Source organism: Pollachius pollachius (assembly GCF_949987615.1).
Source record: "Pollachius pollachius genome assembly, chromosome: 8".
NCBI lineage: Eukaryota > Metazoa > Chordata > Actinopteri > Gadiformes > Gadidae > Pollachius > Pollachius pollachius.
In genome coordinates, this window is record NC_136941.1 from 2,136,542 (window position 1) to 2,159,568 (window position 23,027).

General features: G+C 49.5%; 2 protein-coding genes across 4 annotated transcripts in view; both read right to left on the reverse strand.

Annotated features, from left to right (window-relative positions):
* Positions 1-10,495, reverse strand: part of dennd2c (DENN/MADD domain containing 2C) — a 27,045-nt gene extending 16,550 nt beyond the window's left edge. Inside the window, exons 1-5 of the mRNA XM_079742543.1 lie at positions 10,161-10,495; positions 4,569-5,701; positions 2,571-2,686; positions 1,304-1,425; positions 631-801 (exon numbers count right to left, since the gene is read on the reverse strand). Of these exons, the coding sequence (XP_079598669.1) occupies positions 631-801; positions 1,304-1,425; positions 2,571-2,686; positions 4,569-5,503 (1,344 nt within the window). The 5' untranslated portion in view covers positions 5,504-5,701; positions 10,161-10,495. The remainder of the gene's footprint in view (positions 1-630; positions 802-1,303; positions 1,426-2,570; positions 2,687-4,568; positions 5,702-10,160) is intronic.
* A 114-nt stretch (positions 10,496-10,609) lies between these two features.
* On the reverse strand, positions 10,610-21,462 carry ampd1 (adenosine monophosphate deaminase 1 (isoform M); the record flags this gene model as incomplete). 3 transcript variants are annotated; one of them, XM_079742388.1, is made up of 14 exons in its annotated part: positions 10,610-11,100; positions 11,534-11,644; positions 12,318-12,491; positions 13,428-13,548; positions 13,979-14,142; positions 15,124-15,250; positions 15,685-15,848; positions 16,748-16,879; positions 17,175-17,369; positions 17,770-17,899; positions 18,259-18,478; positions 19,017-19,182; positions 20,557-20,716; positions 21,272-21,462. In XM_079742388.1, 14 exons carry the CDS (start codon positions 21,460-21,462, stop codon positions 10,945-10,947), a joined length of 2,211 nt encoding a protein of 736 aa, XP_079598514.1. In that variant the 3' UTR covers positions 10,610-10,944. The 3 variants fall into 3 exon arrangements, with proteins under 3 accessions (XP_079598514.1, XP_079598515.1, XP_079598516.1); XM_079742389.1 differs by having other exon boundaries at positions 20,557-20,709; positions 21,268-21,462; XM_079742390.1 differs by having other exon boundaries at positions 20,557-20,628; positions 21,220-21,462.
* Positions 21,463-23,027: the final 1,565 nt, after the last annotated feature.

Here is a 23,027-nt window from a genome sequence, read left to right on the forward strand (position 1 = left end):
GGTCTAGAGGGTTTTAGTCCAGGTCTAGAGGGTTTTAGTCCAGTTCTAGAGGGTTTAGTCCAGGTCTAGAGGGTTTAGTCCAGGTCTAGAGGGTTTTACTCAACGTCTAGAGGGTTTTACTTAACGTCTACAGGGTTTAGTCCAGTTCTAGAGGGTTTTAGTCAAGGTCTAGAGGGTTTAGTCCAGGTTTAGAGGGCTTTAGTCAAGGTCTAGAGGGTTCTAGTCTAGGTCCAGAGGGTTTTAGTCAAGGTCTAGAGGGTTTAGTCCAGGTTTAGAGGGTTTTAGTCAAGGTCTAGAGGGTTCTAGTCCAGGTCTAGAGGTTGGAGACCCAGGTCCAAGTGGTTTAGACCCAGGTCCAAAGAGTTGAGGGTCTAGGTCTAGAGGACTTTAGTCCGAGGACTAGGAGGTTTATACCCAGGTTCAAATGCTTCAGACCCAGTCTAAAGGGTTAAGGGTCTTGTACAGGGTTTTAGAGCCAGGGCTAGAGGGTTCTAGACCCAGGTCTAAGTGCTGGGCGTTGAGGGCTAGAGGGTTCTAGACCCAGGTCTAAAGGGTGGGGGGTCGAGGTCTAGATGGTTCTAGACCCAGGTCTAAAGGGTTGGGGGTCGAGAGGGTCCTGGGGGGTCTTACCTGAGCCTGGGTCGGGGGCTGCCGGGGTACCCTCTGGGTGGCAGAGCGCCGGGGGCCGGCCGGTTTGGGGGTGTCCAGCAGCGCTGAGACGTTGGGGGGCAGGGTCTTCTGGGGACCCTTCCTGTTCGGCCGGGCTGGGTGGTCTCGTAGGGTGTGGGGCTTGGACGACGCCTGACGAGTCCAAACCGGTTGGGTTTGAATTAGTCTTGTGTCACAACTAAGCGCCCTGAAGGGGGGTACTCTAAGCCTGGTCCACATTTATAACCAGTAGATAGGTTATTACATCACTATGATCAGCAGCAGGGGCGTAAGCAGGATATTACTACTGTGGTGGCCAGCTCGGACCAGCCTTATATTTGGGGTGGCACTTGATTGTGGGGGGGGGGGGGGGGGGGGGTATTTTAAGTGCAATACTTATTCAGGATGTCAAAATATAACACTTTGGATAAGAATAATAAGTCAAAGTTAGATCAAACTGATAGTCCATATATTTCATTTTAGACCATTTCCGTTTAGGGTTTATTTATTTATTTTTTCGTACTCGGGGGGCTGTATCATGTGGCTACGCCCCTGATCTGCAGACACTTTTACTCGAGGCCTCCACCACCCAGGTAGGTCTTTGAGAGGACGTAGCCCCCAGCCCACCACCCAGACACCCCTCCTCCTTCCATACCTTGGGCCCCCGGTGGTGGTCCCTCTGGGAGAGGGTGGAGGGCCGGGGACGGGCCCTTCCCAGGGGGAGGCACATGGGCGAAAGCTTGGCGTCCTTGTAGGGGCTCTCCCTGGGGCCCTCAGCTGGAGCGGTGGGGGGGGGAAGGTCAGAGGTTAGGGTAACAGCTGTGGTGCAGTATGACACGAAACACGTTGGAGCAACAAGGCAACAAGATGACGACGGAAACAAAGATGAAGACAAGACGGGTTCAAACCGGATCGTCTTCCTTTAAGCTTACCCCGTAGAACTAAGTGTTTCCAGGACTGAAAATTGAGCCATACAATGCAACTATTTTATTCTAAAGAGAAAGGCAGACCACTTACGTAATCATATTCCGATTTTTGCACGGTATCGTCAATACAGGATTTCCCAAAACTGCATGTCAGAGCAATGAACGAGTACTATGGCAGGAACGGGCGATGCCATTAGCAGCCATTAGATCCCAGACATGGAAAGGTCTGTTCAGCGGTAATGCACTGCATTGATGCTAAAGCAGACCCAGCGGAGTCTCAGAAGAAAATAAAACATCATGGAAGGAGCTCTGCTCAGTCATCTACCATGAGAAGATCATCTACTGTAAGACCTGTCTGTGGTCATCCACCATGAGAAGACCAGACCTGTCTGTGGTCATATACTATAAGACCTGTCTGTGGTAATCTGCTATGATAAGACCAGACCTGTCTGTGGTCATCTACTATAAGACCTGTCTGTGGTAATCTGCTATGATAAGACCAGACCTGTCTGTGGTCATCTTCTATAAGACCTGTCTGTGGTAATCTACTATGAGAAGACCAGACCTGTCTGTGGTCATCAACTATAAGACTTGTCTGTGGTCGTCTACTACAAGACCTGTGTGTGGTCATCTACTATAAGACCTGTCTGTGGTCGTCTACTACAAGACCTGTGTGTGGTCATCTACTATAAGACCTGTCTGTGGTCATCTACTATAAGACCTGTCTGTGGTTGTCTACTATAAGACCTGTCTGTGGTTTTCTACTATAAGACCTGTCCCGTCTGTGGTAATCCTCTATAAGACTTGTCTGTGGTCGTCTACTATAAAACCTGTCTGTGGTCATCTTCTATAAGACTTGTCTGTGGTCATCTACTATAAGACCTGTCTGTGGTCATCTTCTATAAGAGCTGTCAGTGGTCGTCTACTATAAGACCTGTCTGTGGTCATCTTCTATAAGACATGTCTGTGGTCATCCCTCTATGTTCAGGGACCTACAGATGATGTCTTCGTAGATGTTGTCTTCCGAGTGGGCGTGGCAGAGCCCCTCCTCGTCTCCCAGCATGCCTTGCTTCACAGTGATGTGCGACACGTCCTCGTACTCAAAGGACTTCCTGCACAGGTGGTGAGGAAGAGGAGGTGAGAAGAGGAGGGGACGAGGAGCCAGCATGTCTAGTTAGATCTGTCCCGCCTTGAAGTGGAAACAATTAGTCTGATCAATCTATTCAACATAGTAGGAAAGGTTCCTGTTAGCACAGTGACAGAGCTAGCACCTAGCGAGTACAAAAAATAAAGAAGAGATCTTATTACATCTGAATATAACCTCCATTATGACTATATCTTGTTCTACTGATGCTCTTACCCAAAGTGACGTAAAGTTAGGGCTGAGTCGATTCATCCATTAATCGACTGTCAGAAAATGCAGCGAATCCATTTTGGATAATCGATCAATTATTCAAGTCATTCCTCAAATACAAATAACAAACATATGCTCATTAATTTGCATTTATATTCAAATATTTGTTTCATGGATCATAATAAATTGATGATCCAGCTATGTTATAGCTTTGTAATAGCTTTGTTTCTTGGCTGCTTGTCGGATAAAGCAAGCTCTTTCAAAACATCATTTTGGACTCTGGTAACTTGTCATGGTTTTTGTGATTAGTGTTGAGATTTTAAAGCCTAAATGATTAAACCATCAATCGAAAGTGAGGTGTTGGCCAATGGGGCATCTTGGTTACAGAGTGGAGTGGAGACACTGAAGAGTTAACTGGTGTCTGGCTGTAGAAAGCCAAAGCTCAACCCCAGGAGTGGAGGAACTAGGCCACCGAAGATGACATCACACCTGGAATCCAGCCAACATCCAGGCACGAAGGGTTCCATCTCCCCTTCAACCCCTAGTTATATCCCTGTTCCCTGGTTTCATCTGCAGTAGAACCCCTGTTCCCTAGTTCACTCTGCACTAGAACCCCTGTTCCCTAGTTCCATCTGAACTAGAACCCCTGTTCCCTAGTTTTATCCCGCTCTCTAGTGCCAGTTGCACTAGAGCCCCTGTTCCCTAGATCTACCCGCACTAGAACCCCTGTTCACTAGTTCTTCAAGCACTAGAACCCCTGTTCCCTAGTTCTATCCCTGCTCTCTAGTTCCATCTGCACTAGAACCCCTGTTCCCTAGTTCTATCCGCACTAGAACCCTTGTTTCTCACCATTCCAAAAGCAATCCAATTTAAAGACTAGAGCACCATTCCTAAAGTTAAGTTTATTTTGGCTAAAACATTTCTTATAAGCCTTGTATGAGAATGTGTCATATTATATACACGATTCCAGATACAGATGTGACCAATTATATGATCCTTAGATATTACTCCTAACAAGTTAGAGAGAGAAAATAAAATGGACAAATGCACAAAAAGGTACTAAATATACAGGGAGGCTGATACACAACGGTGACAATACTGCTGTGTACTGCACGGCTAAGCAGATCGTCTGCCTAGGTCAACCGACCGCATTCATCTCTAGACGCAGCACATCTGGAACGCTGCACTGGGTTGGAAGTGAACAGACTTGTTGACAGACTTGCTACGCAACCAGCAAGCAAGAGTATACAAGCACTGGTTCACCTGCCGAGCGACGAAAAGGTGATCCGCTCATCTGGTGTTGTTGTAGACTCTGCATAGCCTTCCTTCCCACCCCTCTTACGCACTCATTGTATGATGTACGTCCTGGCACTTAATGTACACCTATTGTATGTTGTACGTCCTTGCACTCAAACCTAGTCCTTAGCATTGTGTAGCATCTTATCCTAGCTATTTTTGTTGTGTACAGGGAATGAGTTAACCTAGCGATTGTTAGTGCTTGGCACTTGGTTCTACGAACATCCTTACTGTATCAAAGCGATATATTGTAGTTTCTCTCGCCTTACAAATGTACTTATCGTAAGTCGCTCTGGATAATAGCGTCTGCTAAATGCCCTGAAAGCGAACGGGGATCCGCTCACCTGTTCTTGTTGTACCGTGACAGCCCGTTGTACCTGTCAACGGGGCAGGGTGGGGGGGGGAAGTCGGGCGGGCGGGCTATTACCCTGCCCCCCCTGGAGTCCGAGAGCCCCTGGCCTGGCCGCGCTGCCCCGCCCCTGGTCTCCAGGTACTGGAACGTCCTCAGGGGTTTGGGGGGTGGCTGGGGGTTCTCCGGGGGTCCCAGGCCCTTCTCCCAGAGCAGCTTGTTCCCCTCCAGCCTCCGCCAGAACCCCCGGCTGGTGTAGAAGTTCCCCGCGGGCATGTTGTCGTCGGGGTCCGGGTCGTCCCTGGGGGGTCGCTCGGGCTGGGGCACCGGCCGGCTGGGGGTGTCCCGGAAGCCTTCGGCCGGGACGGTGGCTCGTTTACCCGAGGGGGCCGTGGTCTGGGGGACCCCCTTGGGGGACGACCGGAGAGCCGGGGAGAGCGAGGGCCTCTTGTCCAGGACAGAGGTGGATATTCCCGGGGAGTCTCTCTGGAAGGGCTCCGACCTCCGCCCGACCGGTTTGAGTCCCGTCGGTTCTTGGATCGTTTCCCGGAAGTCCAAGGCCAGGCTTTTGGTTCTGCAAAGGGCTGCTTCCCGTGAGGGGTCTCGAAGGGCATCGTCCCCACCGGCACCACCCGCACCACCCGCACCACCCGCACCACCACCAAGGAGGTCTGCGGACAGAGCTCGGGTGAAGGCGGGGGGCCGGGGCTTGCCGGCGGCGGCGGGCTGACTGCGGCCCTCCCACTGAGAGATCTTCTGCCGTATGTTGGAGCCCAGCTCCGTGGGCCCCCCCGCCCCGTGGGGCTGCCAGGCGGGGCTGGCCTGCTTCTGCATGGCCGCCAGCCTGCTCCCCCCTCTCCTCACCTGCTCCAGCCCCTGGGCCAGCGCGCTGTGCAGTGGGGCGGCCGCCAGCTCATCCTCATCACTCATCCATCGGTTGAACTCCGGGGCCCGACCAATCAAACGCCGGCGAAGGGCACCCTGCCCCGGCCCACTCCCTTATTCCTTATTGGTTAATCCAGAAGGTGTGATTGATGGTCAGGTCTTTCTCCCTGAGCTGGGCGCGTCTCCTCGCTGAACAGACTAGCACACGTAGCTCCCTTCCCGCCTGCTCCTTTCACAAACAGCCTGAAAAGGGAAGGGTAAGACACACACAAAGAGCTTCAATCAATCACACGCGGCAGTTAAGGAACAGGTCGCAGCAGCACCCCGTCAGGTCGTGTCCTGCAGGTGGAGGTGAGGGGTGCCAGACGTATGTTCTCAGCAGGGGGGCGGTCTGCTTAGATTAGGGATCGACCGATATGGATTTTGTAGGTATCACAACAGCGCCTGTACATTGGCGTAATGACACCCCACTGTCGGCCATCCAACGGATGAACCGGAGAAGACATAACGCGAACATCTTTAAAGCGACCACTAACAACAGAGACAGAGGGATTGTTGTGTGTGATTCATTCTCTGTTTACTGTGTTATTAACAGGTTAGGATCCGGTTCTCCTGGACGAGTGTGGGATCAGACTCGCTGTTCAAACACCGAAAAGCAATTACGATACCAGCCTTAGTCGATGACCGATACGCCGATACCGATTTTCTTTAGCCGATATTTGGAGCCGATATTGCTTTTGCTCCCAGAATTAGCATCATAAAAATGACACAATGATGATTACAAATGTTACAAGCCTAAATTTAAAAAAGGAACATTTATTGAACTGTCTATAAATCATACCCCAAAAAAAAGTGACGGAAAAAAAAAGTTGAAATAGGCAAAAAAAATCGGCCGATGCCGATACACATAAAAAATACGCAAATATCGGCCGATATATCGGTCGATCACTAGAAGGTCGAAGCCCGGCACTCTACCAGCACTGCCTCGCCTCGCCGTTACGTGGGCCTCAGCGGGAGCGTCTCAAAACGCTCATTTATACACGGACAAGAAAGGGGTCCTAAATGGGGATTACCCAAGAGTACACATTTCATTATCAAAACGCTGCCTCCGCTAGGAATTGAGTGCAGAAGCATATATCCAGTCCCTCCAGAAAATCGCGATTATGCAATCGCATAATCAGCCAAAGTCCGCATTTTCATGCAGGGGCCGCATTTTTTCAAATTTAGTTCCCGCAATTTTTGCAATTCCCGCAATTTCATCACATAAAATTGCATAAATATGCCGCATATTTCATCGCATTTTTAAAGAAAACGTGCCGCATAACCAAGGATTTTTGGCCACAACAATCACAAAAAAACGCTGCATTTCTCTGGAGGGACTGTATATCAGACACACATATTTGAATGTTTAAACCTAGAACATTGAAATAAAGCATACAAGTTAAATCCCATGGCAACGTTTACAGTCGCTCTAACAAGGTGAGTGAAACATAAAATGTTTCTACTTCAAACTTCACATCAGCTCAAGGCCAAAACAGACAAACACACCACTGTAAGCAGTGGTATGTCATTCTAAGCAGTGATCTGTAGTTCTAAGCAGTGATCTGTAGTTCTAAGCAGTGATGTTCTAAGTAGTGATCTGTAGTTCTAAGTAGTGATCTGTAGTTCTAAGCAGTGATGTTCTAAGTAGTGATCTGTAGTTCTAAGCAGTGTTCTGTAGTTCTAAGCAGTGATCTGTAGTTCTAAGCAGTGTTCTGTAGTTCTAAGCAGTGGTATGTCGTTCTAAGCAGTGATCTGTAGTTCTAAGCAGTGATCTGTAGTTCTAAGCAGTGATGTTCCAAGTAGTGATCTGTAGTTCTAAGTAATGATCTGTAGTTATAAGCAGTGGTATGTCGTTCTAAGCAGTGTTCTGTAGTTCTAAGCAGTGATGTGTAGTTCTAAGCAGTGATGTGTAGTTCTAAGCAGTGATCTGTAGTTCCAAGTAGTGATATGTAGGTCTTAGCAGTGATCTGTAGTTCTAAGTAGTGATCAACAGTCTCAGTAGCAGTCTCTGTCTCTGAGCAGGACAGAGACCTTAAAAAGCTCTGGAAGGTACAGGTCAAAGTACGTCCCGCTAGCGTGACACTTACAGGAACATGTCATTTAATCATTGCTCCTTTCCCGATAGCGGGGGGAATCCCCTGAAACGCTGATAATCTAGACCGCTAGCTCCGTGGTGTTAGCTAGCTACACAGCAGTAAAAATGACAGCCACCAGCAGATGTTTATGTACATGGAACACACATACACGACGCGTGTGCGTGTGCGTGTGTGTGTGTGTGTGTGTGTGTGTGTGTGTGTGTGTGTGTACACAAAAGCGGAACACAGATGGTTGTTCCCCTAAAAAATAAAATGTATTAACTCAATTTCCCTTTGGCTCACAGACAATATGAATGCATGCATGTTCTGAGCAATACAAAAATAGAAGTGCTGTTCTCTTTTCACCCGGCGTTCAGATGAGGACAGACTAAAGTCGGAACCATCTTGACGTGATGAGGTTTAGAGGGAGCCCCTGAGTTTACTTCTCGTCTACCGCTAACCGTCCACAAAGGACAATGCACTTTATTGACCAAACATTCCCACGCCGGCCGGTGTATGGAAAGTAAGGCGGAAGTTTGGCGTGACTGGTGGCGACTGGTTCAAACCGTCGAGGTTTGAACCAGCGACAACAAGCCTGCCAACCCTGAACGCCAACGTGGGATACCGCCATCATGTTTCACGAGTCATGTCGTTAAACATGACAATGTGGAGAATGTATGACCCCATGAATCACATCAACACCGCATTCACCCGGTTGTTGGGGGGGCGGTCTTAAGTTTTGCTCAAGGGTGTCGGAGACATATATTGGGGATTGAACCCACAATCTTTCGGCATGGGGAAAGACTGCTTAATTCCTTTAAGATAAATGCGATGCATAGTATATGCTGGCCCCTTCATCACGTCACCAACACCCATGGCAGTCACTGAGGGAGAAGGGTCCCAGCTCTGCCCGAGGTCGTCTGTGGCAGGCAGATGTTGGGGAAACCCACAACCTTCTGGTGGGGGAAAAACAACCCAGCTCCTGCAATGTATTCTCTCTCTCTCTCTCTCTCTCTCTCTCTCTCTCTCTCTAATATAAAAACTCCTGGCCACGTCGAAAACGTCTAAACGAGAGACGTGGGGAAAAAAAGTGTTTCCGCTGAGCCTCTGAGCACGGTGGAGGGAGGGATTCGAACCCACACCCAAAGCATAGCCCAGCCCAGCTATTCCCGTGGATAATGGGGATAGTCTTTTGTTTGGTCTGCCCTAAATGTAACGTATGGTGGAGACTAGAGGAATGTCTGAATATCACGCACTCACTTACAAACCTTGCAACGTAAATACTTCAATACTGACCCACTTGTGTGTGTGTGTGTGTGTGTGTGTGTGTGTGTGTGTGTGTGTGTGTGTGTGTGTGTGTGTGTGTGTGTGTGTGTGTGTGTGTGTGTGTGGTTACGTAGTAGGCCACACCGGAATGCCCGTCATGCGTTTCCTGAAAGGCAGGAAGGAGGATCAGCAGATCGGTCCATAATTATGGTGCCGATATCCAAACCGCTGCCGTGAAACACGAGCAGCGTTAAAACTGCCTTTCTTGGGGCCATTCCTTCACACCCTTTCAAACTGCCAGTTTGCACTGACAGCTGGGCGGTTTGTAAACAAGACTGGATGACAAACCGCACTGATAACAAACCACACGTCTAGGATGTGCCGCAACAACGGACAGAAACACAGATGGTTGTAAAACCAGTGAAACTTCGTGAGTCACCGTGGTAGAAACCAGACAACGTATACATGGGTTGTTACCCTGTCATCGGCTCGGGGCTAATTTAAACCCTAATGACACCTTCAAACGCCCAACTCAAGAATTGCTGCAAGTCCGAACTTGTAGAGGTGTTGGCCACAGGAGCCACGGTGCGGCAGGAGAGGGGCGCGGCAAGAGAGCGGCGCGTTAGCGGTGCGCCACAACAGCGCCTGTACATTGGCGTAATGACACCCCACTGTCGGCCATCCAACGGATGAACCGGAGAAGACATAACGCGAACATCTTTAAAGCGACCACTAACAACAGAGACAGAGGGATTGTTGTGTGTGATTCATTCTCTGTTTACTGTGTTATTAACAGGTTAGGATCCGGTTCTCCTGGACGAGTGTGGGATCAGACTCGCTGTTCAAACACCGAAAAGCAATTACGATACTTAGTCGTGGTATGTGATTCATTCCTTAATTAATATCCATCGTGTGTGTGTGTGTGTGTGTGTGTGTGTGTGTGTGTGTGTGTGTGTGTGTGTGTGTGTGTGTGTGAGAGAAATAATTGGTTATTGATTTGATTTAATCTCCTCTGGGCCTTTTTTTTATAATCAACTAATACATGTGCTGTAACTAAGCATGGTCCACGAATTGATCAACAGTGAAGCCTTCGAAAGAGTGACATATTTACGAGCAAATTAGAACAAATGTCTAACTTTATGTGAATGAATGGCACCACACACACACACACACACACACACACACACACACACACACACACACACACACACACGTCAATTAAACTCCAATTTTGAACCGTTGCGGCCGCTTGTTTACCCAGCGGTGGAGCGAACAGCGAACCTCGGGTCGAGCGTGTGCGGCTGAGAGTGTTCACATACCTCCAACATATCGCAATGACAAAGAAAAGCAGAACACATCCCTGTTCGGTCCCCGGGTCCAGAGGAGCGTTAGCTCTCCAACTAGCCTCGTATCCGAGCTGCCGCTCTATCCGCTATCTCCACAAGGAAAGTTTAATCCGACCGTCTCGAGACCGACTCTCGTTCCTGGCGTCCCGCTAGGAGGACAAGATACGCGGTGGGACAAAAAAAAAGAAGAGAGAAAACCCCAACAGAAAAATTGCGATTTGCTTTCCAGAGCCCCCCCCTCTGCCGCTCCTCTGCACGGAGCTGCTGTGTGAGAAAGTTCAGTCCGGGATCCTCCACGTTGAGGTGACGTCACCACCCCCCCCCCCCCCCACCTCCGCGTTGGGAGGACGTCAGCACCCTCCCTCCCTCCCCCACCCATCTCCTCCCGCTGTCATCGCTGCCAAGTCCCACGATCTCTCGTTCCTGACAGGTTGTGCAAGAACAGAGAACCGCAAACCTGAAGTCCGAGTCATTCCCACCGCTGCTTGTGCTATAATAAGCCATCGTATTGCAAAGTTATTATTTTATTACGATAACGATAGCATATGATGGAAATTGGCAGTGCGGCAAAATAAAAATAAAAATAACATCGAAATTTTTGGTTTATTATTTTTATTGTTACTTTTTTCACATTGTTCTTCCATATCCTATTGCATGCTTTGGTTGGTTTCAATTATATTTGAACTCCAGAACAAACCGGACAAAGTCCTCCTCCTCCTCCGAGGAGCGGTGGGGCACTGCTTTAACAGGGGCGTGTTCACTCGGCCTTGACGCCCTCCTTGATGAGGTTGAGCTCGTAGCAGAGCGTCTCGTAGCGGTACGCCATGCGGATCTGAGCCACGTTGGTCTTGCGGATGTCGTTGCCCTCGGGGCCTTCCTTCAGGTAGTGGGCCCCCAGGAAGTGGGTCTTCTCCTGCGGCAGGAGAACGGGAGGAAACAGTCAACACAACGGCTCCGTCAGAGCATAACAACGGCATAAAATGTGTTCATAGGGAAACCTGATCTTAGAGAACCATAGGATCTTTGGAAATACTTTTTTATGTATCGTAATAATGCAATTTGAGTTTATTTATTAATTTATATGATTATATAAATAATATGTAAATAATGTATTTCTTTATTTGAATAATTCTACGATGATCTCTTAAATAAATATATTTATCCTCTTGTTTATTCTTGACCAATCTCTTGTAATCTATATTATTATTATTATTATTATTATTATTATTATTATTATTATTATTATTATTATTATTATTATTATATGGCTTTACTACACAGTGTGGCCCTAGGAGGTGAGCAGGGAGACAGGGTTGTGTTTGAGGTGCGGTTGTCACGGCGATCACCTCATCCGACAGCGCGCTCTGCAGTACGCTGCTCCGGGAGATCTCACACATGTCGCACGTGCTCAGTTTGAAGACCTGAGCGGCGATGGCGTACTCCTCCATCAGGGGCTCCTGCAGGGTCACCCAGGGGCCAGAGGTCAGAGGTCAGACCAAACACACACACACACACACACACACACAGTTCCCCTGTAGAGCCTCTACCCACTCAAGTGGCTCTGAGCGGTTCGACTGGAACGTGACCCCCTTCTTAGCTCTGAAAAGCCAAGCTGCGACCCCCCCCACAACCCCTTTTACATTGTCTACACTCATTCCCACTCATTGTTTTAAAGGTGACATATTATGCCACCAGGTTTGAGTGTGATTAGCCATCACAAGCCGAAAATCTGCCTCTTGTGACATCACAAGTGGGCGTGTCCACCTAGATGTGTTACGGATAGATGAGCAACGTTTGCTACGGTCCACTGGGTAGGCGGACTGATCTATCCAGCGCACATCTGGGTGGAGACGCCCACTTTCGATGTCAGAAGACGCAGATTTTTAAAAATGGCTTGTACTGGCTAACCACACCCACACCTGGTGGTATAAAGGGTCACCTTTTACCCGCCCACCTGCCCTCAGTACACAGCTCCCGGTGAATGTGTGTCGGTGTCACCGTTCCCTTGGGGATAGGAGCCCGGCCTGGCCGCGTAAACAGCGTCGATACAAGACCTGACACACTGCTGCTGAACACATATCTGTCGTGTACTGTTTGTGTGTGCTCGTGACCCCGGCGTCGACCTCTGACCTTGGTGTAGTGGAACTGCATGGGGTCGTCGGTGGACAGGGACACCACCAGGCCCTTCTTGTGGAACTCCAGCAAGGGGTTCTTGGCGTACTCCAGGAACAGGCTGTTGTTGCTGAGGGGGGACATGGCCACGGGGATCTGACCCAGGAAGTACAGGTACTGCAGCACGGGGCTCTGCAAGGGCAAAGGTCAGGGGTCAGGTTCAGGATAGGACGCTGCAGGGGCAGGGTTAACGGTCAGGGGTCAGGTTTAAGGTAGGACTCTGTAGGAGCGGGGTAAAAGGTCAGGGGTCAGGTTTAGGATAGGATGCTAGGAGCAGGGTTAAAGGTCAGGGGTCAGGTTTAGGATAGGACGCTGCAGGGGCAGGGTTAAAGGTCAGGGGTCAGGTTTAAGGTAGGACTCTGTAGGAGCTGGGTAAAAGGTCAGGGGTCAGGTTTAGGATAGGATGCTAGGAGCAGGGTTAAAGGTCAGGGGTCAGGTTTAGGATAGGACGCTGCAGGGGCAGGGTTAAAGGTCAGGGGTCAGGTTTAAGATAGGACTCTGTAGGAGCGGGGTTAAAGGTCAGGTGTCAGGTTTAGGATAGGACGCAGCAGGGGCAGGGATAAAGGTCAGGGGTCAGGTTTAGGATAGGACTCTGTAGGAGCGGGGTTAAAGGTCAGGGGTCAGGTTTAGATCAGGACTCTGTAGGAGCAGGGTTAAAGGTCAGGGGTCAGGTTTAGGATCCCACACCCCCACACTCCTCTTACTCATTTATTGTATGTTTGTACGTCCTGGCACAAAAAGTACTTAGCATTGTGTAGCATCTTGTCCTAGCTTTCTTTGTTGTGTACAGGGAATGGGTTAACCGAGTGATTGTTAGTGCTTGGCACTTGGTTCTATGAACATCCTTACTGTACCGACAGCGATACATTGTTGCCTCTCTTACTTCTGACATATGTACTTATTGTAGGTCGCTTCGGGTTAAAGCGTCTGCCAAACGCCCTGAATGTGGATGTTGAGGCCTGCTCTGTGAGGGACAGGGGGCACCTTCTTGAGGTTCTAGGACGGGGGGCACCTTCTTGAGGTTCTAGGGGGGGGGGTACCTTCTTGAGGTTCTAGGGGGGGGGGTACCTTCTTGAGGTTCAGGCCGTGGGAGATGTTGTCGGCGGTCATGAAGGCGGCCAGGAGATGAGTGACAGCTCCCGCCTCTCCGCAGTGAGGGCGGAACAGGAACGTGTTCATCCCCCGCTCCCTGCAACACACACACACACACACACGCAGGCACACACACACACACACACACACACACAAACATGCAGGCACACACACACACAAGCACACACCCGCGCAGGCACACACGCACACACACACACACACACGGATGTAGGCACATACACGCACGCACACATGCACACACGCACACACACACACGCAAGCACACAGATTTAGGCACACACACACACACACACAAGCAGGCACACACACACAGGAACACACACGCACACAGACACACACACACACACACACATACATACAGGAACACACACACACACTCAGACACACACACAGGAACACACACACACACACTCAGACACACACACACACACACACGTCAGAGCAGGGCTACTGGTAGTTAGTTAGTTAACCTGTTGAATGTGGCGACGTCGGGCGGGGGGACTCACCGGCGCAGCTGGTTGAGCATGGCGATGTTGGCGTACATGTAGTAGATGTAGTAGGTGTAGGACGGGTTCTTGGCGATGTCCCACTCCTCGGGCTTGGGGCTCTTGGTGCAGAACATGTGGCCGCTGTGCTTGGACTCATCGTCCACGCTGTCGAAGCCTGTCACCTAGGAGACCGAGACACAAGGGAACAGGGTGGTACACATACTCTGTGCCCCGGGGGGTTCTGGCTTCAAGTCCCAGGTGTTGGATTCCCCCAAGGAGGCTGTAGAGCAGTGGTTCTCAAATGGAGGTACGCGTCCCTCTAGGGGTACTGCAGGGGGTCACTCAGAAATTGTAAAAAAAATAATAATTTAAAAAAAGCGAACTTTTCGCCCCTGAGTAAGTTTCAATTCTTGAAGTTAGACGATAGAAAATCGCGAAAATTAACGAATGGTTGAAAAGAAGATCTGAAAACACGTAGCAGTCCGTAGCATCCAGAAACACTAAAATGTGGTCCGTTTCAGGAGGAGTATGTTTGATTGGGGTTCCCCTCTACATGCTCTGACCCTCCCCTGGTGTTGTGCTCCTTTGGTGGGGAGAAATTAGCCAACGTTTGCATGAAGCACAGGCCCATGTTTCTCACTAAATTGTGACTATTTGCACCCTTTTGATGTTCATGTTTATACTGCCGAATAGAACACACATTATTATTATTATTTATGTTAATTTTTTTGTGCAGGTGAAGGGGGTTATCTTAGAAGGGGTAAACTAGTAGAAAATGTTTAAGAACCACTATTGTAGATGACCCTGAGTAAGAAGTGCTCTTTGATGAGAGTGGGCATTGGGGTCCTGAGCCCCAGGGTCCGCAGCCCATCTGTCGGCCTCTTGAAGCCGAATACCTCCTTAACGCTCTCTTACTTTGGACACTAGCGGCCTCTAGTGGCACGACGGCGACATTGACGCAAAGAGAAAGTAGCGACTTGTTCTTCAATGAGATCATAGTGAGAGAGAGAGTGAAATATTCCACCGCGGAGCTGTAATGTCACGGATTCTGACTAAAATAACCTTAACGGTTGCTTTGGCTCACAGCCTCCTCAGAAGGCTTTGGTCTTGGATGGGAGCGGTCAGCTAATGGTTCCCAAGGGGTCAAACAGAACGGTGCTCACGTGCTGGAGGAAGAGGCTGAGGTCGGGGTTGGAGAGGGGGTCGATGGTGGCCTGGAACACAGGCAGGAAGATGTTCTCCAGCATCTTACCGAAGTGGGGAACAAAGTTCCGGGCCTTGAAGACGTCGCTGGAGGAGAGAAGCGGAGGAAGACACTCAGAAGGGCTACGCATGGCATAGCACGTCTCAGGCAAAACCAAGCTAACACTGTGTAATATACGATAGCTTTAAAACACGTAGAAGAACCACTGCCACAAACATAGTTTACATTCTCTTTACGGGATAAATATACATCTGTCTGTCTGTCTGTCTGTCTGTGAGTCTGTCTGTCTGTGAGTCTGTCTGTCTTTCTGTCTGTCTATCTGTCTCTCTGTCTGTTTGTTTGTTTCAGTCTCTGTTTGTCTCTGCCTCTCTGTCCGTCTTTCCAACTATTTAAAGTTCCAAAATACAAATGACTTCTAATAATTCTCTGCTACTCCCTTTTCTCCAAAATGATATCTGTGGAGCTAACATGAGCAGGGGAGATGTCTGAGAGGTGAACGGGGCGACCTGGGTGAACCTACTAGATCCTGGGCACCTGGATCATCCACTTGAACTGGGGCGAGAAGACCTTGTGTCTGACGAACCAGCCCGACAGCTTGGTCCACTCGCTGGGGTTGCAGCCATAGATGGAGAGGCGGGGCTCTGCGTACTGGTACTTAGCATCCTCCAGGTCGCTGGCTACTTCCTGGAGACATGCGGGGGGGGGGGGGGGGTCAGGCACTGGGCTCAGACAACCCCGAGGCACTGCAGGGGTCAGGGGGCATGCAGTCGGCAGCCCCCCCACGGACATGGTACGAATAGGGCTTCAAAGTCTGACTTTCACAGGGGGGCTGTCAAAGTGACACACTGCCCACTGGTTTCTGTTAGTGTGATGGTCTGAGGGTAGGTTCTTGTTTTTAATATCAATTGTCTGATATTTGACTGGGTTGCCTCAGTTGAAGGCAGCCCACAATACAATTACTGCCATCAAATCCATACAAAGTCGTTTTAAAGGAGACACTATACCACCAGGTGTGAGTGTGATTACCTACCTACCTACATCTAGCTGGACACGCCCACCTGTGATGTCAGAAGCTGCACATTTTCAAAACGGCTTGTAATGGCTCATCACACTCACACCTGCTGGTATAATATGTCCCCTTTTAAAACGGCGGTGACTGAGGTAGTTGAGCTCGTTTTTGAACCTCCATTCACTTACATGGAGGCACTAAAACGAAAAATATTTCAACATCAAATGTAGCATTATTCTTGATATTAGGTCTATATATATAATATTGTATACAGAGTTATCTATCTCTCTAAATATATAGACTATATATAAACTCAGGATATTGCGTGACGGTCGTCTCGCCAAGCTAATAAAAACAAATAAGCCGCTAATAAAAATAAACAAATCCCGGCAAAAAGTGTTATCTTGTTTATTTTTGGAGTGTTTATATGTAGCATATAATAAAACAATTATTCACCTCAAGCTCCGTGAATAGTGGGGAACGGCCCCGGACGCCGAAGGTCAAGGGGGCTGTTCCCCACGGCGAATAATTGTTAAATATATGATATGGTATACAGGAGCCTGGAGTCTCTCACCTTGATGATGGTGGCGAAGTACTCCCCGTTGAGGTGGTTCTCCGTCTTCATGTACAGGTCGCGCAGCTCGCTGGCACCCACCGGGTTGTACTTGGCGTTGAACTTGTCGAAGCGCTGGAACGTTTGTCGTCCCTTCAGGAGAGAGGGATGGAACATGGAGGCATGGACACTTGACTACAAGAATGCAAATGTTTTATTACAATCGTAGAGTTTAAATTGAAGTGATCTTGTTCCGAAATACAATTTGTCGACAGTAAGTGAACCGACTGTACAATGCCGTCGTCGTATGAGAACCCTTCAATAAGAACGACTGGTGTTAATAGTTACAAGATAGACGTGGTATCGGTACTCAAGTTCAGGAAGCAGAACCGGTGTCGTAAGGAGAAAACAGTACGGGAACATGTGTAGTTTGGGGGGGCGGACGTACGGCGTGGACGTCCAGGGAGTCCACGGTGAGGTCGTAGGGGTGCAGGTTCAGGCCCTGGAACAGCTCCTTCAGGGTCACGTCCTTCCCGCCCACGTTCTGCACCACGCGCTCGGCGTCCACACGGTACGAGTGCTTGATGAAGCGGAGCAGGTGCTTCTGGTTCATGCAGGCCGCCGCGTGGATGTGGGTGTCAACCTGCCGGCCGGGGAGACACAGAGAGTCAGAAGCCTGGACGGGTTTCATACACTGGAACTATCTCCCAAGAACGTTCTGCTGTAACAGATGTTTTATTACAATCATAGAGTTTAAATTAAAGTGATCTTGTTCCGACTGTGCATGTAGGTTCTGTTGTAACATTTACGTTCTGTTGTAACCTGTAGGTTCTGTTGTAACATGGACGTTCTGTTGTAACCTGTAAGTTCTGTTGTAACATGTATGTTCTGTTGTAACCTGTAGGTTCTGTTGTAACCTGCAGGTTCCGTTGTAACCTGCAGGTTCCGTTGTAACCTGTAGGTTCTGCTGTTACAGAGTTACATGTAGGTTCTGCCGTAACAGCGTTACATGTAGGTTCTGCTGTTACAGCGTGACTCTGTACCTTCCTACAGTTGTAGAAGTCCCTGTGTGGGTTGTTCTTCAGCTCCTTCAGCTCCTCCATCTCGTTCAGCATCTCGTGGACGTTGAACTTGGACATGAGGAACTTCAGCCGACGGTGAGTGTAGGTCTTTCTACAAACCAGAAATGACAGAGTGACGTTTTCAACTAACGTATCATCATATACTATGTGACGTTATAAACACGGTACACGTTTTAGGACAAGTGTTACAAAGTATTTCACGAGATAATACGATTTAATGTACAAAGAGTAACAGATAGTATCCTTACGGCGTGAATGAACAACAACAAACAGCAACAAAACAACAACAAAAAACAAACCCAAAACAAACAATGATGACAAACAACAACAAACAAAACCCAACAACAAACAAAAAACAATAACAAAAACCCTAACAAACAAAACACAACAAACAACAACAAACACGTCCCAGACTATATCCCACACTCTCTCTCCTGCGGGCCATCTTACGTGGGGCCTTGGGCGATCAGGGCGATGAGGAAGTTCATGTCGTCGATGAAGGTGTCGTAGTCGGTGCACGGCAGGGCCCGCGGCTGGCCCTTGTCGGCCGCCGCCTGGTTGTCGTACACGTAGATCACGCCGTCCTTCATGCGCGCCACGTAGCCCAGGTTCTTGGGCAGAGCGCTGGCGTCGAAGGGGTCCTCGCCCTTCTTGGGAGGGGAGGTGAAGACTGCGGGGGAGGGGGACACGTCACCGTGAGGTCATGGATGAGGTGAGGTGACCCGACAGACGCGGAGGTGCGGCGTGGAGGCGGCACGCCGCCTCCGGGACACCCTCGCAAATAAACCCCAAACAGGGCTTCTAACCGCTAACCTATTAAGGCAACCAAAGGATCGATCCATCGATTACTGCGTGGGCGCTAGCAAATGATAAACGGATTGCATTTACACAGCGCTTTTCTAACCCATGCCCACTCAAAGCGCTTCACAATACTGCCTCACATTCCCGTGCCGACCACGCGGGGCGACGGCCAGCTCGTCGGGAGCAGTCAGGGTGAGGCGCCTCGCTCAGGGACACCTCGACGCTGGGCTAGGAGGAGCCTTACCCACACCACCTCAGATCCCCCCCAGCAGGACGCCACCGCGCATCAACCGGCGTCAGACCCGACGTCCCGGGGACAGAGGCACCCTGAACCCTGGAGACCTCCGTGTAGGTCCTCTCAAGCCTCCCCCCACCCCCCACCTGGGTCCCGGGCCACGGAGACCTACCGGGCTGGACCTGGTCCTCAGGACGGAAGGGCTCGCCCTCCATCTCCCGCAGGTACTGGGAGGCGATGTTGGGGAAACGCTGGAAGGCCAGCCTCATGTACTTCTCCCTGATGTTCATGGCGCGGTACAGGCCCTTGCAGGACAGCTCGAAGTCATCCATGGTCACCTGACGGAGCAGGAAGGACGTTTTGGGGGGGGGGGGTCAAAGGTCGACGACCATTAGAAAAAACGGAATCATGACTTTTCATGCTATTGTAATTCATTTTCAAATCCCTTCCATGACTGATAATGAATATCATCGCAAAGAATGGGCAGCTTTGGTCCCGCTCCGTTTAGTTGAGTTGTCATTAATTAATTTGTACAATTAAGTCATTAATTAGTAAAATGCTCTCCTCCTACACCTTCTCCTCTACTCCTGGGCTCTGGGGGGGGGGCTCTGCGTTGCCCGGGATACGGGACTTTGTATGTACAGAGCACAGGCCGCTCTGTAAATCTCAACCACGCCTCGGTGAAACCCAAAACCCCACCTGCTGGGATTCGAACCCACAGTAAGCCCAGGGAGTTTATTGCTCTCTATTCCTGTTGGGGGACAACAACCGGGGGGGCAGCTTGGCACCCCGTCCCAGGACCAGGGCGTAGCCGGTGGACCGGGCTTAGGTAGGCCCCAGGACCAGGTCTTAGCCGGTGGACCGGGCTTAGGTCGGCCCCAGGACCAGGGCGTAGCCGGTGGACCGGGCTTAGGTCGGCCCCAGGACCAGGGCGTAGCCGGTGGACCGGGCTTAGGTCGGCCCCAGGACCAGGGCGTAGCCGGTGGACCGGGCTTAGGTCGGCCCCAGGACCAGGGCGTAGCCGGTGGACCGGGCTTAGGTCGGCCCCAGGACCAGGTCTTAGCCGGTGGACCGGACTTCAGGATACATATAGAATCACACACTGTCAGGCATGTCTTCAACCATACCATGTTATTTTTGCTTTATTTAAACCAAGGAGCGTGTACTTTTTGTTTTAAATTAAAGTCAAACTATTGTGCTTTTTGTTTTTTATTTTAAATGTCCGGTTCTGGTTTCCCTTGATGTGCACTTTGTGCTGCTGTGTTCTAAAATGTGCTCTATCGACTGACTGACTGATCAGAGAACGTATATCAAGCTAACGCCACAATGTGGCCAACGATTCGCTGACTCCCAGTCTGGGATTGACGAATCACAGCTTACCCTACCTCAGCTCAACTTGTGCATTAATGTCCGCTGTCACACGCCTCTTCCCTGGCTGATGGTTTTTGAATAAACAAACCATAAAAAACAACAACAAACAACAACAAACCATAACAAATAACAACAAATAGCAACAAAACAAAGAAAATACAACAACAAACCCCAACAAACAATGATAACAAACAACAAACAAAACACAACAACAAACAAAAACAAACCCAAACAAACAATGATAACAAACAACAACAAACACAACACAACAACAAACCCAAACAAACAACGACAACAAACCACAGCAAACAACAACACAACCGCCAGCGGAGGCTGCGTACCCCGGAGGCGTAGTCCCCGATGATGGCCACCCTCTGGAAGTCGGGCACCTCCAGGTAGGTGGGAGTCTCTACCTCCACCTCCACCACCGGGGCCACAGAGGAGAGGGAGGAGCAGGCCACCGGGACGCCCATGGTGCGGCACCGCTGGCGCCGCTTCTTACTGCACACGCACACACGCACACACACACACACACGCACACACACACACGCACACACACACACACGCACATGTGCATAGAGACACACACACACATACACGCGCACACGTGCATAGAGACACACACACACACACACTCATACACACGTGCATAGACACACACACATATGTACATAGACACACAGACACACACACATGTGCACACACACACGTGCACACACACATGTACATAAACACACACACACACATATGGATGGACACACACACTCACAGACACATGTGCATAGACACCCACACACATGTACACACACACACACACACACACACACGTACATAGACACACCCACACACACGTACATAGACACACACCCACACACACGTACATAGACACACACCCACACACACAAACACAGTTTGTGTGTGTTTTCAATTTCAAAGAAAGAATCAAATCCGACGAGCAAAAAGTAAAAGGACAACAAGGCCCCACCCCCCTCCTTCGAAAAAACAAACAGCCTCAAACTGGCTTTTTGTGCCGGGTTTTTTTTAACCTCCACCCACCGCTTCTCCACGTCCTCGTCCAGGTCCAGGTGCATGGCTTGCTCCTGGTGCAGGATGGGACAGTCGTCGGCGATGTCGAACAAGGAGATCTCATCCCTCACGTTCTCGTCCTTGGCGTCCGAGGCGAAGACCTTTTCTGCGAAGGCCCGCATCTTGTCGTCGGTCTCTGAGGGGAGAGACACGCGCCACATGAGCGCTTTACACAAAATCATAGCTTCCCCAGCTAGCTAGCTAGCTCGCTACGGCCATTAGCACCAAGTAGCGTCTTATTTCTAGCGACGTTACCCACGCTAATTACCGACATGTTTGAAGGGCAAACGTCGCTCTCAGCTATTTAAAGGTGACATATTATACCGCCAAGTGTGAGTGTGATTAGCCGTTACAAGCCAATTCAAATGGCTTGTAACGGCTAATCACACTCACACCTGCTGATATAATATGCCCCCTTTAATAATACATGCCGGTACTGCTTCCTACAAGGAATCGTAGGAATTTGTGTCTGCAACACAAATTCCGTGTTGCAGACCGTTGACTATTTGGACCAAATGCAAAAGGCAAATGCCTGAATTGCGGAAAGGCAGAAGGTCCTTTTGCACAATCCTTTTGACGACTCATGTATGAAGCAGTATAAGAAAATAGCCGACTGGGACGTTTCTCCCTTAAGGAAACAAGAACAAACAGTGTGACACAACGTGCATTTCCGCCAATGATCACCACTGTTGGTGTTCATTGTCCATCACAAGCCATTTCAAAACGTAGCTCCGCCCCCCAGCCTCATTGGACTGCCCCCTACTAGTAGGCGGATCTAGCCATCACACATCTGGGCGGAGCCTCCCACTTGTGATGTCATTAGAGGGGAGATGTTATGGCCGATCAATACTCCCCACTGGTAATCAATAGGGGTCCTTTAAAGGGGACATATTATGCCACCAGGTGTGGGTGTGATTGGCCTTACAAGCCGTTTCGAAAGTCTGCCCCATATGACATCACTAGTGGGCGTGTCCACCTAGATCTGAGCTGGATAGATGAGCAACGTTTACTTCAGTCCACTGGGTAGGCTGGTAGACTGATCTATCCAGCACAGATCTAGGTGGACACGAGGGATGTCATATGGGGCAGATTTTCAAAAAGGCTTGTAAGGCTAATCACACTCACACCTGGTGGTATAATACGTCCCCTTTAAGGAACTCTGATACTTCAAACAACATCTTTGCATTGAGGAATATGCTACAAAAAGCATGCGCATATACACTACCAAGCTTGGGAGTACGCGTATTTTCTACAGAAGCATGTTGCATGCATGTACAAACATGACACTATTCTACACTATGGTGATGTAGGACACAGAAAGAGTAGGTCTACATGTAAGAGCTTTTACTCCATTGGTCACGGGACGGTTCCTTCAACAGCCAGGATAGAACAGTCATTGACCAATGGCAGCCACGCAATCGACTCATTTATCGGCCACTTTCAATATTTACCGCTATAAGCCAACAAAACCCAACCACATCAATGTATCTACACAAGCACTTGAAGGAAGGCCTTCAGAATTGAGGAAATGCAAGCGAGCAACTACAGTATGTTTGAGGTTCCTGCAGGACCTCTAAATACTTACTCTGCTGACCACCTGATTATGAAATCCCCAGCAAGGGAGGAAAACCCAGGCCGAGAGAAAACAGATGGTTAGGTTAGGGGAAGAAGGGGATTAGCAGTGCTTACGTTACAGTTAGCATAGTTAGCATAGTTGAGAGATCAA